A 17,280-nucleotide genomic window follows, 5' to 3' on the forward strand; every position below is an offset into this window, starting at 1 on the left:
AAACCACGTGAAAAGATCCTGAGATTAGACTTAGCAATGAAGAAAGAGGAGGGAGTCATTTGTTATGTTGGAGATAGCTTCATCTGGACAACAAAGGTGAAAACACAGTATTCCATATGATTGTCATTCATATCACAGAACAAATTTTCTAAAGTTTATACTCAAGACGTCCTTTAACACTTATGTAGTCCATGTATGTGCACAAATGTTGCACTTGTGTGTATGAATGCATGCCACAGCACACATACACAGGTCAGACGACAACTTTTAGGTTCTGGGGATTGAACTAAGGACATCAGACATGCAAGGGCAGTCTTTACACACAGAGTCATTTGGAAGCCCAACCTTTAACTGTAGTACATAGCTGAGAAGTCCATGCTGGCCAGGACTGTGACATAAGACTTGGAAGCTTTGGGGAGCTCTGAGGCCACCAGGAAAGATACATGATAAATGGGAACTGAAAGAAGTTTGTGAAAAGTGAAGCCATTTCCAGCATAGTTACTGTGTCGAGAGAGAAATCCTGTCCCTTCGTCTGCCATGCTTCTGGCACCCAGTGGTTAGCCCAGATTTGGAAAGAGTTTTTTTAGTCTTTCAAACCAAGGTCACAGTTCATTAAAGCAGTCAGACTAATGTGATATTTCTTAACAATTGGGACTTGGTAGAATCAAGTGATAAATTTGTATGAGATTGTCATCTTAAGGGTGTCTGTGTATAGGTGTCGTAGAAATGAACTTGGTTTGCTCCAACCTTTTGAGAAGGGGCTGGGTCTACCAGGGAGTGGCCTCTGGCCTTGGTTGCTGAGCTCTGAGGTCATCTGGACCTGGACAGCTCCTGCTGTTTTTCTGCTCTGACGCAGAGCTCAGCCAGTCCTCACCTCTACTTTGGAGAGTCATTCCCTCTAATTCTGCAGCCAGGGGTTTTTGCTCTAAAGCCTGGTGGGGGCTTCAGCACCCACCCTCTTCCCTCTCCCTGGCTCTTCCTCTCCCTGCCTCCCTCTTTCTTCTTCTGTGTTTTGGAATCTTTATTGAGGATCATTGGACATGCACAGAGGGCCATGTACCCCGAGTGTGCTGTCTGATGGGTGAGTCATCACACCATGGTGCCAGTACAGAGAGATGATTTCTCATGGCTTGGTCTTTATGCTTGCTTCTCTTTGCCTTGTCTCTCCAAACACTCATCTCAGGAAATTTAACTGTAGCCTTTATCCCAGCCTTTGGAAGGCAGAGGCAAATGGATCTCTGTGAATTCGAGGCCAGTCTACAAAGTGAGTTCCAGGACAGATAGAGTTATTATATAGAGAAACCCTGTCTCGAAAAGCCAAAAAAAAAAAAAAAAAAAGAAGAAAGAAAGAAAAGAAAAAGAAATTAACTGTAGCCCTGTGTGGTGGTGCTCACCTGTAATCCCAGCCCTTGGGAGGCAGAGGCAGAACTGCTGCAAGTTGAGGTTGGTTTCCATAGTGGCCAGCTGGAGCTGCGCAGTGAGGTCTCTCCAGAGTCCTGTTCCTTCCCTTTCTCTTGTGAGTGTGGGGTGTGCGTACGTGTACACAGGTGAGGTCAAAGGAAGAGGTCAGGCATCTTGCTCTGGAACTAGGGCTGGTGGGATTCTCTCGTCTAACCCTCCTACAGCTCTGGGATTACATTTGCTCAAGCAACAAATGCTACCCTTCTTCCTTCCTTCCTCCTTCCTTCCTTCCTTCCTCCTTCCTTCCTTCCTTCCTTCCTTCCTTCCTTCCTTCCTTCCTTCCTTCCTTCCTTCCTTCCTTCCTCCTTCCTCTTTCCTCCTTCCTCCCTTTCTTTCTTTTACTTTTCTCTCTTTGTGTGTGTGTGTGTGTAGAGAGGGAGAGAGGGAGGGAGGGAGAGGGAGAGACAGACAGACAGACAGACAGACACTTTAGCACTTTCCAGGGCACAGTGCAGAATCTGAAAGTGCCCGCCTTGGTCTGAGTCCTAACTCAGCTGGGTAGGAGCTGGAGCTGCTGCAGAGGCTGCCTCCACTCTCCCTCCTACAGCCGGTCAGTGACTGCACTTCCCCTTACTTGTTGTTGCTTGGTTGGTTGGTTAGTTTTGTGTTGACTTTGAACTCACAGAAATCCCCCTGTCTCTCTTCCATGTGCTGGGATTAAAGGCCTGCGCCACCACACCTGGCTCCCCCTTGGTTCTCACAGCAGATGGAATCAGGGTAGGATGATTGCCTCTGAAGCAGTTCCATAACTAAGGACCTCCACACTGGGGGACAGCCCCAGTCACCACGTTCTGCCCAGCATCAAGGCAGCCCTTGAGCTCTCTGTCCCATGAACAGAGTTGTTGCAGAATATCTGGAAGATGATAAGCTGGCAGCTGGGACAGAGTCCCACCCAAAGATAGGTTTTACTTTGATTTATAGTACAGTGTCTTCTTTTGAAATAAGATCTGGCTGTATAGTCAGTCAATGCTGGCCTCAAACTCACAGCAGTCCTGTCTCTGTCTGGAATTATAAGCATGAGCCATAAAACCCTTCTTATACAGTGTGCATACTCTCTCTGCCTCCCTCCCCCCTCCATTCCCCTCCCTCCACATGTTATTGAAAACATTGTGCAAAAGTCAGCATAGTCCCAGATGTTGGCCCTCACCTTCCCTGTTCTTTTGAGGCTGCAGAGTCTCTGCCCGTTTTCCCTCAGGCTCTCTGGGCTCTGAGCTGGGCATTCTGTCTCCCATTTCTCTGGCTATGGAATGCTGGGACTGCATAGGCTCATGTGCTCTGTCTAGCTTTTCTGTGTCTCCTGGGTATTCAAACTCAGGTCTTCATACTTGTGTGGCAAACACCTTTACCCTTTATCCGCTGACCCATCCCCAAGGTCCCTCTTTGTCTTCCTCCTTCCCACTTTTTTTTCCCCCTCATTTTTAAATTTGTTCTTTTGAGACAATACCTCACCCTGGAGTCCAGGCCAGCTTTAACAGACTACTCATCCTCAGTCTCTAGGACCCTACGGTTATAGGCAAGAGCCACCATGCCTGAATGCTTTCAATTTCTTTTATTTGCAGTTCACATAAAATCTGTATTTTCACCCTGACTTGAACTTTGGAGGTTTAACTGGCTTGCACTGTTCCGGGATTTACCGAAGTCTGTAGATGACTTAGGTGCATCTGCTCCAGGGTGTCAGAGCATTCTGGGCCTACCCTGCTGCCACCATGCTTTCCTGGGCTTTTGTGGTTCTTTGTCATGTAGAATTCTGAAATGGAAGTGGACAGTGAGCAGAATTGTAGCTTCCTTTCATTTTGTTAAATTTTGTCTGTGTGGGCAAGGTATGTGCAGGTACCCACAGAGGCCTGAAGCATGAGATTCCTCTGGAGTTTGAGTTCCAGGTGGTTGTGAGACATGGGTACTGGGTACTGAGCTCTGCAAGAGCAATGTGTCCTTAACCACTGGGCCATCTCTGCAGTGCCACCTTTTCATTTTTAAATGTCTTTGACCTCTGGCATTTTGTTAAGTATAAGGCTTTCACTGTTTTTTGTCACTGAGGTTCTTAGGTTGGTTTGATTTCTCACTATGGCACATATTAGAATGCCATAGATACTATGTAATGACCTTGAAAGATATTATGTCACTACTACAGAAAATGGGCAAACTGCAGGGAATTATTTTAGTCTGTTTTCTGTTGCTGATAACACAATACCACAGACTAAGTTTTACAGAAGAGATATTTACTTTGACTCATAGTTCTGGAAGCCCAAAGTTGATGGGTGGATGCATGTGTGCTCCTATGTGTGCAGGTGTACAGTTGTGATGGGCAGGGTGTGTGTGTGTGTGTGTGTGTGTGTGTGTGTGTGTGTGTGTGTGTGTGTGCGCAAGTGTATAGTCGTGCTCATGCTGGTGGAGGCCAGAGGTCATCATCAGGTGTCTTCCTCTGTCACTCTCCACTTTGGTTTTGGGGACAGGATCTCTCTCTCTCTCTCTCTCTCTCTCTCTCTCTCTCTCTCTCTCTTTTGGTTTTTCGAGATTTGAACTCATAGAGATCCGCCTGCCTCTGCCTCCGGAGTGCTGGGATTAAAGGTGGGTGCCACCACCGCCCGGCTCGGGGACAGGATCTCTTACTGAACCTGTAGCTCACCACTATGGCTAGATTAGCTGGTCAGCAAGCTCCAGAATCATCCTGAATCATCCTGACTCTGACTGCCCAGTGCTGGGGTCACAGACATGCACCACTGAATCTGCCTTTTGTTATTGTCATGCTTATATTTATGCATTTATTTTGTGGGGATTAGGAAGGCTAGGCATCCATTGACAAACAGATCACACACTGAGCCCTTAACCCACCTCCTTTATTTGGGGCACAGGATTCTCCACATGTAGCCCAGGCTAGCCTTGAACTTGGGCTGGCCTTGGACTTTCTATCTCCCTGTCTCAGACTTTCGTATACTGGTTTGGCAAGTGTGTGCCACACCTGGCTTTAGTGGTGGCCTTTTTGGCAGGCAGGTTGAGTGTGTATGTCCTGATATCTATCTTTTCTGTATTTTTAGACCGGCTATCCTGGATCTCACTATGTAGACCAGGCTAGTGTGGAACTGACAAAGATCCACCCATCTTTGATTCCCAATTGCTTAGATTAAGGGCTTGTGCTGCCAGGCCTGGCCTTTTTCCTTTTTATGAAGCCAGTAGCACTGAGTGTTAGACCTCACTACGGTGACCTTATCTGCTCCCTACTCCCTAAGCTTTGTGGGAATTAAGCCCTAGCATGAGTTTCTTTCTCTTTTTAACAGAGGAATCATTTTGGCTCAATTAACGTGAGTTTCCATGAGGCATATTATAGCAGTAATATTCAGACTATGATCTCATTTGTATGTAGGATTTGGTTTTTTAAAACAGGGTTTATAAGATTTAGATTTATTTTTATGTACATGAGTGTTTTGCTTGCACACTGTATGACTATTGCCCATGGAAGCTGGAAAAGGGTGTTGAAACTCTTCAAACTAGAATTATGATGATCGTTAGCACCATATGGGTCCAGGGTGCGCCCCACTTCCAAGCCCCATCCCATCCCCAAGCCCCCTCTACTTAAACATGCTAGAGTAAACATTTCAGGCTTTGCGGACCCTATAGTGTGTCGCAGCTCCTTGCCTCTGCTGGTGTGTTGTGAATACAGCATCCCTGTGCAAGTGCCTGCCTGCATTCCAGTGAAGCTTTATACAAAAACTGGTCATCAACTTGCAGGTCAGAGCTGCTGATTCCTCACGGCTCAGTGTCAGGGAAACACATGTTCCTTTGAGGAGGTGGAGATAATGCTGGCCATGATGGTCCACACCTGTGATTCTGGTGCTCAAGGATCACAACAGTAGATAAGTACCAGCTTGAGCAATTTAATGAGACCCTGTCTCAAAACAAAAAAACTATGGGTACTGGGGATGTAGCTCGGGAGTGCAATGCTTGCCTGAGGTGTGCAGGGCCCTGTGTTCAGTCTCCAGTCCCTACAAAAGGGAGAGAGGATCAGGAATCCTATCAGAAGGTCATTCTAGGTCCCCTGCTTTGTTTATGTTAGTCAAGGGGCAGACTTTCTCAGGATGACGCATCTCACCTTTCTCCCTGTCAGACACAGGACCAGGACCTCAGCACAATTTCACCAGCAATCATCTTTGAATCAATGTTCCAGAATTCAGATGACCCTGCAATTCAAGATGATCCTCTGCAGACCGGTATGTTTTCACCTGTCAGTCCATCTTTTCCCCAACTCCCTGGGATGCATAGGGAAGGTCTCCTTTGCAATCTCTTGTTGGATTTAAAGGCACAGCAGGAGCTGTGGCCGTTTCTCCCTCCTTGTGCTGCCCCATTCATGAGTGGGTGGGACCCACAAATGAGGCTTCTGACGTGTAGGCAACACTGCTGAAGTGGAATGCCTGTTCAAGACTGCTTCCCCTGCCAGATGTCTTCTGACAAATCATGCCGGAAAGCTTGCCTCTTCTCTCTGCAGAAGCAGCACAGGATACTTTCATGCTAGTTAATTTTCCTTTAGTACCCGTCTTTATAAAGTGTGCTGGATCAGGAAGCTGGACCAGCTAGCAGTGAAGTGTTTTTGTGGTGTCCATGAAGCTTGGGATGTGGATGCACATTTCTTCTTCTTTTCCTTGCCAGCTGCCTTGATTGACAGTTTGAACGGTGACACGGAGTCAGTCAGTGATGTTCCACCACCTGCAGGAAATGCAACATCTTTATCTCTTCCACTCGTACTGCAGCCTGGTATCTCCGAGCCACCCCAGCCTCTGCTACCAGCCTCAGCTCCGTCCGCTGCTCCACCTGCTCCCTCCCTAGGGCCTGGTTCCCAGCCAGCTGCATTTGGCAGCCCTCCTGCGCTCTTACAACCTCCAGAAGTGCCTGCTCCCCACAGCACACAGTTTGCTGCTAATCATCAAGAGTTTCTTCCACACCCCCAGGCGCCACCCCAGACCATCGTACCAGGACTTTCTGTTGTTGCTGGGGCTCCTGCATCAGCAGCAGCAGTGGCATCAGGCGTGGCAGCACCAGCCCCACCACAAAGTACTACTGAGCCCCTGCCTGCTATGGTCCAGACTCTGCCCCTGGGTGCCAACTCTGTCCTAACTAATAATCCCACCATAACCATCACCCCATCTCCCAACACGGCAATCCTGCAGTCCAGCCTAGTCATGGGAGAGCAGAACTTACAGTGGTTATTGAATGGTGCCACCAGTTCCCCACAAAACCAAGAACAAATTGTAAGTATCACTCAGAATCACACTCAGTGGGGTGCAGTGTCTACAAAGGACATGTCCCTTCCCTCCTTCCTTTCTTCTTTCTAGTAGTAATGGGGGTTGAACCTTCATACTTGCTAGACAAGTGCTCTACCATGGAGTGCATCCCAAGCCTTCATTCTGTCATTTCAGAGGGGAAATGGCTAGCTTGCCTACTTGAAACATGAATCCATGTAGCTATTTCTCCCAGTAAAGTGTTGCAGATCCAGGGGAGTGGATTGGTATCTAAGTTAAAGATGAAGACAAACAACATAGTTTACCTGGTGAAGATGCCTGAACGAACATTTCTTCTAAAGCTAATCACATCATCTAGTGCCACACAGACACTCCCAGCCTGTGGCCTATGGGCTGCATGTGTCCCAGGATGGCAGTGATTTGGCTCAGCATTGGCAGACCACATCAACTTGTGTGTAACATCTGAAGGTTGGACTCTCGTGTGCAGGAGAGCAGTCAACAGACCCCAGAGGCCCAGGAATGTGTCAGGGAAGCAGATCTGTTTTCTTTCTTCTTTTCTTTTTGCAGTGCAAGGGATCAGACCCATTGCCATACACATGCTGAGCTAATAATCCACCACTGAGTACACCACTGGCCCCAGAGGACTTCTCTAAGAATGCATTTGGTCTTGACTCTGGGCACCACCTGGCTGCCATGTCAGTGTGTTGTGAGAGCCTAGTATTTGCCAGGTTCTATGCTGGAGGATACAGAGAAATGAAAAGCATGATTTATTTTAAGATGTACATTCAAGGCAAGAGACCAAAATATTAATATTTACCAATGGGCAAAGAGCCTGATATAACCAGAAAAGAAGCAAAAAAAAAAAATAAAGCCCTTTTGTTGAGTTCTTACATGAATGGGGTGACTGTGGACTCTTTTAGGATGTTTGCTTATTGTTGAGAAGGGGGCACATGTGTTCACGGCATGTGTGTGGAAGTCAGAGAACAATTTGTGGGAGACATTTCTTGGTGGCAGGTGTCTCGACCTACTAAGGTTTTTTGTATTTTTTGTTTGTTTGTTTTTAGATAGGGTCTCTACAGCCCTGCCTGCCTGTCCAGAAACTCACTCTGTAGACCAGGCTGGCCTGGAACTCACAGAGATCCTCCTGCCTCTGCCTCCCGAGTGCTGGATTAGAGGCTGCGCCACCGCGCCCGGCTCCACTACCTTGCCAGCCTTCTTTTACTTTTGTTTTTTGGGTTTTTGTTTGTTTGTTTGTTTTTCAGTTTTATTTTTAATTTTTGTGTATGAATGTGTTGTCTGTATGTCTGTCTGTCCACCATGTGCTAGCCTGGTGCCCTCTGAAGTCATAATAGAGTGACTGGTCCATCCAAGGCAAAGTGGAGTCTTGAAATCAGGCCGCCTGTCGTCCCCAGAGCTGGGTGCCGCTTGAGCTCCCACACTCAGAGGCTTGCACCGGCACACAGATCAAGTGGGCCTCGAGCCATGGCTAGGAGCTGGCTGGGAAGTAGCAGGGACTACAGAGGGAGATTTGTGCATGGGTTTAAAGAAACTAGAAAGACAGTATAGAAATGGCCTGGCAGCCACCTGCGAGTGAGGTGGGCAGAGTCCTTGGAATCGCCTTTGCAGTATTCTCTTCCAGTCTGCCTGCTTAGAGTTGATTGCTTCCTGAATTTGCTCTTGCGGAGCTGTTAAAACAAATGCCATTCTTTTCCTGTGAATCATTTACATAGATTTATGTGTGGCCTCTTAACTGTAATCCCTTTGCTCAGGTGGTATGGGCTAGAGAACTACACACACACACACACACACATGCACACACACACACACACACACACACACACACACACACACACACACACACACCATAAAAAGTAAAGAGAAAAGGAGTGGTGGAGGAAGACCAGACCCTCATGTGTCAGGGCCTAACCCTGTGCAAGTGCTCTACTGCTGAACTCATTCCTCAGCCTACCATTTTGTTTTATAGTTCTATCTATATCTTAGCCAGAAATCAAAATTCTTCCCAGACTCATATTGAAGCACATTTTATTGTGTTTTAAAGTAGGATTAAAAAAAAGAAAGCTCCTTTAAGATAGACCAGTTTTTGTGCTCTTATGTGTACGGATATTTTGCTTGCATGTATGTGTACCACATGTGTGCAGTGCCTGTGGAGACCAGAAGAGGGCACTGGGTTTCCTGGAACTAGAGATAGAGACGCCAAGTAGATGCCACTTTGTGCTACTATGTGGGTGCTGGCAATTGAACCCTGGTCCTCTGGAAGAGCAGCCAGTTACTCTCAAATGCTGAGCCATCTCTCCAACCTCCAGAAACCCTTTAATGTAATAGGAAGTAAAGTGAGATTCTAGTACAGGTTTTTTGCTTGTTTTAGTTTTTGAGACGAGGGTATCTTACATTAGGTCTGGTCTCAAACTCACTATGCAGCCAAGGCTGGCCTTGAACTCCTGACCTTCTAGTCTTAGCCTCCTGAGTGCTGTTTGCCTCTGCACAATGTATGGTTTTCGTAGGAACAATACAAAGGCTGATGTGTCCTGACTGCTCTAAGCTGAGTATTCTCATGTACCACCTCATTTATCTTGAGAGGCCTGAGGGTGGCCCTTCAGTTATCATCTCAGCCTCAACAGGAAACTGAGGCCCTAATGACTTAAGTCACCTGGCTACAGTCTCAGTGTGAGAGGTGGAGGCAGGTGGATCACAGGTTCATGGCTAGCCTGGGCTACGTAGTTAGAGCTTGTTTCAAAAGACAAAACAAAACTAAGGAAAAAGTCCATTCGCTTGCCTGGCAGGCGACAGAGCCTGGACATGAATCTGGTGTAGCCCATCCAAGACCCAGAGCGGGACTTTCCTGAGCCCCGGAGTACTGCATGCTCATAGATAGCCTTAGCCTGTCCTGGGTGGTCAGTCTAGACCCTGAGCGGGGGAAAAAGGAACTTTGCAGCTCTCACAGAGAATTGGGATGGACAAAGCTAGTCCAGGACTCCCTCTAAGAAGGCCGTCACTTGAGAAAAGCAACCTTGGAGGGGGTCTTCAGACAAATACAATCCACTGAACTAGGCAGCTGGGAGACAGCCAAGTAATGGGGACAAAGCTAGCTATAATGTCAGCATGGAATGTCAAACAGTGCAGTGACCTCATATCAGTGCACAAACAAAACACCCTTCAGTACAGAAATGCCAGAACACTGAGGGTTTTCTATCTTCTTGGGTGACCAGGACAACTGGGGAGGCTTTGGAGCCTTGGATGGCGGCCATATTAGAGAGGCCGTTAGTGTGACTTTATTGTGTTTGTGTTTTGTTTTCCTTAGCAGCAAGCATCGAAAGTCGAGCAGGTGTATTTCACCACTGCAGTACCAGTAGCCAGTAGCACAGGTATGTAATTCCATGTTAGCTTTCAAAGAAAGTCCTCCGGGCTCTCTGTCCTTGCTTCAGTTTTTAGGTTTTGGTAAAATCAGGAGGCAGCCTCAGTGAAGTTGACATTCCAGTGTTTACTGAGGAGCCTGTGTTCTCATGGCGACCAGAAGCTAGTGTGCTGCTGGTGAAAATGTGGACTCCATTCTTTACCTCGTCTGAGTGCTTTCCCTTTGACAGCTTGGAAGCGGAACCAGGGGAAAACAGGTTAAATCACAGTTAATGCTAAAGAGGGCAGTTGTTAATTCACGGGGCTCTTTTCTAATTACAGTAAGCAGCAGCAGCAGCAGCAGCAGCAGCAGCAGCATCTGGGTCAGAGACTCAGCAGAGCTGAAAGGTCCTTTCATTTGAGTGCTGTTTTCTTTTTCTTTTTTCTTCTTTTGCTGGTATTGAGGCTTGAACCCAGAAGCTCATGCATGTTAGTCAAACTTCCTACCACTGAGCTGTGTCCCCTAGCTAGACCTTTCATTTGAAACTTTTTCTCTTCATGTGTTCAACCGAGAACTAGCATGAGGGTGCATGCCTGTACTGTAGTACTTTGGGGCTAAGGCAAGAGGATTGAGAGACTTCAGGTCCAGGTTAGCCTGGGCTCTGTAGTGAATTCTAGGCCAGGCTGGTAAAAATCCTGCAGTGGCAGGCTGACTAAAATAATTAAGTGGGTGAAATAAAGGTAAATGGAAGGAGAGATAAAAAGTGGGGCCTAGCCAGGCAGTGGTGGCGCATGTCTTTAATCCCAGCACTTGAGAGGCAGAGGCAGAGGCAGGTGAATCTCTGTGAGTTCCAGGATAGCCTGGTCTACAGAGTGAGTCCCAGGAGAGCCAGGGCTACACAGAGAAAATGTTTCAAGAAACAAAACAAATAAAAAATTGGGGCCCTTGGGTTGGGGATTTAGCTCAGTGGTAGAGTGCTTGCCTAGCAAGCGCAAGGCCCTGGGTTCAGTCCTCAGCTCAAAAAGAAAAAAAAAAAAAAAAAAATTGGGGCCTAAAGAGATTCATTGACTCCCCCAAGATTGTACATGAACTTGTAAGAGAGCTCTCTGACCACCTCGTTCCCACCCCTTGTCCTCCTGCTAGCCTTCAGTTCTGTTGTACACAGAACCTGGCTAAGTCCAGACCATATGTGTACATAATACACACGAATGTGAAATGAGGATGGATATGAATGTGTGCACATACCAGGCTGGCTGTGTAAGAGATCAGCTGACATCTCCCATATGTCAGACAGGGTCCTGAGGAGCTGGGGGTCCTTAGAAAGCAGGTCCTGTGCAGTGTGGAGAGGGCTGCAGAAGGCCAGCTGCTGTGCTGTGTGCACTTGCCTGGTGCTGAGTCTGGCCGCCACTGGTTCGTCATGTGCGCAGCCTGAAGGGAACACCCCCCGGGGCAGGAAGAGAGCAGAGAGAGTCAGCTAGACCTTGAAAGGAGAGTAATTCTTCCAAAGCACAGCACTGTCTGCCCGCCAGTTTAAGCAAAAGGGAGAGCCTAGAATCTGAAGATGAGAAGAAAGGCATTTGCTGTGGCCTGCACAGATGGGCAGCAGAGAGGGACAGGGTGCATCGGGTGTGGGTGGCTCTTCTAAGAAGGAAGGGATGGGGGAACACCTGTCACAGGCTTTTTCCCTGAGGAAGAACCTGGTCCAGTGTAAAGCATGGCATCTTTCCCACCTATCACGCCTGGCTCCTCAGCAGTCAGTTCTCCCTAGACCATACTCCCCGAGCCATCTTGCCTCTGCTCCTGGCCAACTGAAGAGCAGGTCTCTCTCGCCTCTCTCACAGGGAGCTCTGTCCAGCAGATTGGCCTCAGCGTTCCTGTCATCATCATCAAACAAGAGGAGGCCTGCCAGTGCCAGTGTGCTTGCCGGGACTCTGCAAAGGAGCGGGCAGCCAGCCGGAGAAAAGGCTGTGCCTCCCCACCCCCTCCAGAGCTGAACCCCCAGCCTCCTGACGGGCCCAGCCTTCAGTTACCGCCCTAGACTTCTCCCTCCCTCTGCCCCCCTCATCCTCCTCCACCGGACCCTCTTCCTGTGAGCAAAGCAGACAGGCTGAGGCTCCTCAGACCCTCTGAAATGTTAAGTGCCATGGATATGTCAAAGTTCCTGTCCTTTCAGAGCCTGGACACCCGTCTAGTCCAGTTCACAGTGAAGCACTACTGCAGGCGTAGAGAAGACGGGCCTGGCCAGCAGCATCGCCAGGGGTAGGGCCTGTGTGCGCGCCCCTCCAGGAACAGGGTGAGCAGGAAGTATCGGGTGTGATGCTGCCATCATGGGGTCAGAAATTGGAAGGATGAAGAAATCTGCCATCTGAAAGCCTCACCTTTCAGACATATTTTCTTTACTCATATCCCAGGAACATCCATTTTAAGGAACTGATCTTTGGAGGAAAACAAAGAAAAAGAAAAAAAAAAAAAAGCTAAGTTATAAGTGAACTGTCTGGCTGCACTGTATGTCACTTTTGCTTATTGTTATGTGAACTTGGAAATTAAGGTTACTGGTATGCATAAAAGTTCTAAATGAAAGGGTGTGGTTTCCATCAATTTGGTCCTGCCCATCATTTGCACTGGGGTCACTGTGGATTGGGCAGGAGAGTTCAGTGTGCTGGTGTTGCTCCTCTGTCTTTTTCATCTGAGGCAACACACCTGTCTGGAGGGCCAGACCACCGCTTCTGTGGAAGTGGGTAGTGGCAAGGGCAGGTGTGAGTTGTGAGCTAGACAGGGGGGCATTGTTTGGTTGTTGGCGCTTTGTTTCTGTGGAGCTTGGAGTAGTAGATACAGAGGGGCCTGTCCTGTATCCTGCTCAATCCAAATGGGCAGCTTCAAGCCCCCTGGCCATAGTGATGGTGTGGTTGTGCGGGGCCGAGGCAGTTGTTGACAGCAAGGTTGATAACGTGCCGGAGCTGGCTCCAGCACAGCCACAGCCTTTGCCTTCTTGGCCTTTCCATTTCTCAGTGCTTGTCAGGGCTGGGAGCTTGAAGTGCACCTGTCCTGAGGAAGTACCCTATTTTATCCTCAAGTGTACACAAGGCTTCTGGCCTGTGTTGCCAGAGTCTGGCTGCCTTTCCTGGTGTTCTATTCCTCAGAGCAGAAGGGTTGCTTCTCCAGAGCAGGTACAGATCTAAGGGAGTTGGATGAAGCAGCCGGTGGTACCCAGTGGTAGCCAGGCTTTTGATTATTCCTCCCATCTCCATCCCTCACATCTCGATTTTGCATATAGCCTCAAGTACAGTGCAAACAAGGATGTGATTTCTAAACAAAAAGGAATAAAAAAAACTAAAACGATGATCTTCTACTCAGGGTAAAACAAAAAATTCCCCTTCCACCAAAAAGCCTGAAGCTTGCAGTCAGTTACCTCATTTGGAATGTTTCATTAAGTTGTGTTATAGGATTTTTTTATTAGTGTATAGAATTATATCCATCTGCCTGCCTTTGGTTCCTGGTTACTGCCTCTTCAGATATAAGTACAATCCATAGGAGAATGAGAGTTGCTGTCCTTTGGCTGTTTAGTGTGGCCATTGGTGCTCGGGAAGCTCAGTGGCTAGCTGGGCCCAGGGTCTGAAGGTCTCTGGCTCCTGCAAGGAACAAGGTCCAGTGCCCAAACAAGACAAGAGAGCTGCGTAGGTGACCCTGCCACTGCCTGGGCCTTTCCTCAGAGCCAGCCAGGATGGTGTCCTTTTAGAAGACTCGTGTCTAAAGGCAAGATATTTAGGGTCAGTGACCAAGAGAGTCATGGCAGCAGTAATGGGGAGAAGTGGGTGCAGCGGACTTCCCATTCTAGGAGTTGACTGGGAGTATGGATTTCTTAATTGACATTCTACGTGCCCTCTCCCCAAATGGCTGGTAGATTTGGGCAACCGTAGGCCTCAGCAGAAATCCATAAGATAGGAAGAGTCCTTTGTTAGCACAGTGTTAGACCTCCTTGGGGAAGCAGCTGCTTGAGTGCAGGTGGTCTTCAGCTGTCTCTAGGACTTGCACCCACAGGAAGTTTCGCACTCAGGCCCTTGCTGTTTTCTTTCTAACCTCTGAGGAGAGCAGTGAATGATACCCTAAGGTGATAGCCTGGGATTCTGGTTCGCTGGGAGCTGACATAGGAAACAGGAGCCCAAGGGGGATGTGTGAAAGGTTTGAATGGTTTAAAGATGGCTTCTTGGTTAGCTAGGGCTGTGCTCTTAATGGTCCCTTCCTGAGTCTTTGGCTTTTCACTCTCCACAGTTGCGGGGTGTAGAAGAAGCATTTAAGCAGTATTGAGGCAGACGTGTTTCCAGTTGAAGGAATTAAGATTTGTCTTTGTGTGACCGTAGAACACAAGATTCAGATATAACTAGCCTTTGGAAATTGAGGAATGTCTTTAAAGTCAGGAGTTGTGGAGGGCTGGGTGTATTCCACAGGGTAGACAGGCTTTCCTCCCATGCTGGTCCAGCTCTCCCCTCATCCTCCTGCAAGCCCAGCCTCTAATGCCAAGGACCTCAGAGAGGAGGGAGCCCCCGGCTAAACCAGAGCCAGAAAGACCTTCATGGAGAGTGGCTTCTCAGGGGAATGAACTTAGGGTAAGGCTAAGAAGAGAGACTTCTGACAGGTGGATTTAAGCCTTTTCTCTTCCCGTGGCAGCCTTCACCATTGTCAGCCTGTAGTCCATACTTGGGCCACCACTGGCATCTCTAGGTTAGCCCCTTCCAAGAGGCTGCTTCACGACAAGACTGGAGAGAGGAGCTGGTGGTCCTGGAGGTGGCCAGGCAATCTTGGTCCCACCAAACTGCCTTAAAAGTGTGGCCCTTCCCAGACAGGGGGGCAAGGCTGAAGGAAGGTGGCTCAGTCTCCTTGACAGGGTCTGGCCGAGCTCATGGGGCAGCACAAGTCTGGTGACTGCAGTAGTGTCGTTCACCAACTTCTGCTCCAGTTTAGGAGATCATGGTACGGTGCCCAGGAGAGGCCTTTGAGATGTGGGGACCTCTCTAGGTAGAAGGCAAAGGGGCTTCCCTTCCCTTCCAGAGAGTCAGTACATGGGAAAAGGTGGTTTTCCTAGCCAGGGCAGTGGACTGATGGGTAATGGAGGTAGATGAGGTTTTCCTGAGGCTTTGTATGATGCTGAATGTGTCCAGAGGGACAAATTTGCAGAACCTCATATTGGTATATTAAAGAAATAATAAAATAAAAAGCACTTTAGGTTACTTTATCTTTAACCCAATTGCTGCATTTCTGTTGTGTGTGTGTATATATATACGTATATATACTTTGCACAGTTTTATTTTTCGCTCAGAATAAAGTTGAGGTGTGAAGAAAAGCACTTACTTCCCGGTGCAATCTATGCGTAGCTTGACAGTCTTACCCCATGTGGCCCTGGCCCAGCCTGTGTTTGTGCTCCCTCAGCCCTGTGCTGAAGCTGTCCACAGGGAAACACTATCTGCATCTCAGCAGCTGCTCATCTATGCAAGCCTTCCCTGTGTGTCCCGGGTGCCCCTCAGGCCCTCCGAGGAACTGCTGCAGCTGTTTTCTTCTGACTGTTGAGCCCCCCTTCTGTCACTTCTCTGTCCCCTGCTCTTTCCCCTCCTCACCATGACAAAGTGATTCCCGGAAGGGACAGGCTGTTCCCAGGTAAAAACCTGGCACCTTCTAGACTTTCATATTTGTAATCACATCCATTGACGGTAACGACTTCCCCAGTGTCGCTGAAACTATTGATTTGTAGCAATGCACCGCTATTGCTCATTTATAGCTTTTTTTTTTTTTCTTTTAACACCCCAAATCAGAAATATGTTGGAAGAAAGGAGTGGGCAATACAAACCATTTCTGTACTGCTCTCCTCACATCCTGTGTTGGTTCAAAGCAGACTGCCGGGCTTCATCAAATCCAGTAATAAAGATGCTATAACCTCCCTCATGGGGTCCCACCTAATCTTAAATTCCCAGCTGCAGACTAGAGGCATTTTAAATACACTTCTTCAGCCAGAGCAAGATTTCCACAGATGCAGTTTGCAAGTAGTTCCGCTGCGACATAGATGGGAAACTGTCCATCCCTTATTTGGGGTGGAAGAGGTTCAGCCACAAAGCCAGATGATCCATGTTTCTGATTGGTCAATCTGTTTGGCCTGTTTCTGGCATATTCTTGGGGGCAAAGATAAAAAGGTCTCATCTCTTATGCCCCTGCTTGTGGGGAGGACGATCTTTAGCCTGGGCATTTCTCACTGTTATTCCTGGTGGCAAGAGGGCATCTCAGTCTGCACTAAAAATGCAGGTTACTGGATCTGTCAAGGTATATTGTGGTTCAAGCTTGTTCTAGAAGTGGGATTTAAAAACCATGCACTGCTCCCTTGGTGGTGGCCTACTGGGCCAAACATAAGTGATAATGTCAGGTCACTTTCTCAACTCAATGCAGTTTCTACTTTTTTTTTTTTTTTACAGGACATTTTTTCGTAAAACTTTTTTCCACCAAAACCTAGGATGTTTTTGCAGTATCTTTATTGCCCTCGTGGTGCCCTGTCAGAGGCTCGTCTGCCCTGGCCTCTGTGTTCTCAGGCCTCCCAAGTGCTGTTGGTCCAACAGTCTGCATCTTCTGTTGTGCTCTGGAGAAAATGTCACTGAGGTCGGAGTTCCAGGCAACTGTTCCCTTTTCTTGTGAACTCACCCCTAGTTCCAGTTTGGGAGGGTAGCTGGACACAGGCTTTTCTGGCTATCTGGCTCAGACCTAGCCAGAAAAGGCCATCCATTCTCTTTTCTAACACACACTAATCATTGGCCAGTGGTCTTGGTGACAAGTTTTTAAGTCCCAAATACTTTATTTGGATTATGTAAAAGTATCAAATTTATTTTAAATGTAAAACATGGGAACAACGGACTTCCACTGAGCGATATGGAAACGTTACAGGTTCAGTACTTCCAAAGGAAGAAACTTCCAAACCCAAAAAAGAATAAATACGAATTTGTATTTTTGAAGAATGTGAAATAATGGTGTTTGCTTAATTGCTCATTTTGTATAAACTTAATATTGTACTTTAAAATATCTGCTATGAAGTAAAAATTTAACTTTTTGGAATTGAAAAAGCAATATTAAATACTAATGAAATCTTAATTAAATGCTTATTTAAATCTGGTAGTACCTGTGCATTACTTCCCACCCTTGTTCCTGGTTGACATTCTCTCCCAACTCCCCAGCCATCAAGTCTTGGAGGGAGGGACAGAAAGG

General features: G+C 47.6%; 1 protein-coding gene and 1 long non-coding RNA gene across 4 annotated transcripts in view; one reads left to right on the plus strand and one right to left on the minus strand.

Annotated features, from left to right (window-relative positions):
• The window catches only part of Mtf1 (metal regulatory transcription factor 1), a 51,550-nt gene extending 34,354 nt beyond the window's left edge, over window positions 1-17,196 (plus strand). Inside the window, exons 8-11 of one of the 2 annotated variants that reach the window (XM_036179004.1) lie at window positions 5,564-5,666; window positions 6,103-6,701; window positions 10,012-10,075; window positions 11,886-17,196. In XM_036179004.1, the coding sequence (XP_036034897.1) occupies window positions 5,564-5,666; window positions 6,103-6,701; window positions 10,012-10,075; window positions 11,886-12,082 (963 nt within the window). In that variant the 3' untranslated portion in view covers window positions 12,083-17,196. The remainder of the gene's footprint in view (window positions 1-5,563; window positions 5,667-6,102; window positions 6,702-10,011; window positions 10,076-11,885) is intronic. The other variant, XM_036179005.1, reaches the window with a different exon arrangement.
• LOC118578250 lies at window positions 3,012-12,017 on the minus strand. Of its 2 annotated transcripts, XR_004944240.1 has the most exons (4): window positions 11,290-12,017; window positions 6,998-7,428; window positions 5,549-6,159; window positions 3,012-3,208 (listed from the first exon to the last, which is right to left on the minus strand). It is a non-coding gene; the product is annotated as an uncharacterized LOC118578250 (long non-coding RNA). The 2 variants fall into 2 exon arrangements; XR_004944239.1 differs by lacking the exon at window positions 3,012-3,208 and having other exon boundaries at window positions 5,314-6,159.
• Window positions 17,197-17,280: the final 84 nt, after the last annotated feature.

The sequence above is a fragment of the Onychomys torridus genome, chromosome 2, assembly GCF_903995425.1.
Source record: "Onychomys torridus chromosome 2, mOncTor1.1, whole genome shotgun sequence".
Lineage (NCBI taxonomy): Eukaryota > Metazoa > Chordata > Mammalia > Rodentia > Cricetidae > Onychomys > Onychomys torridus.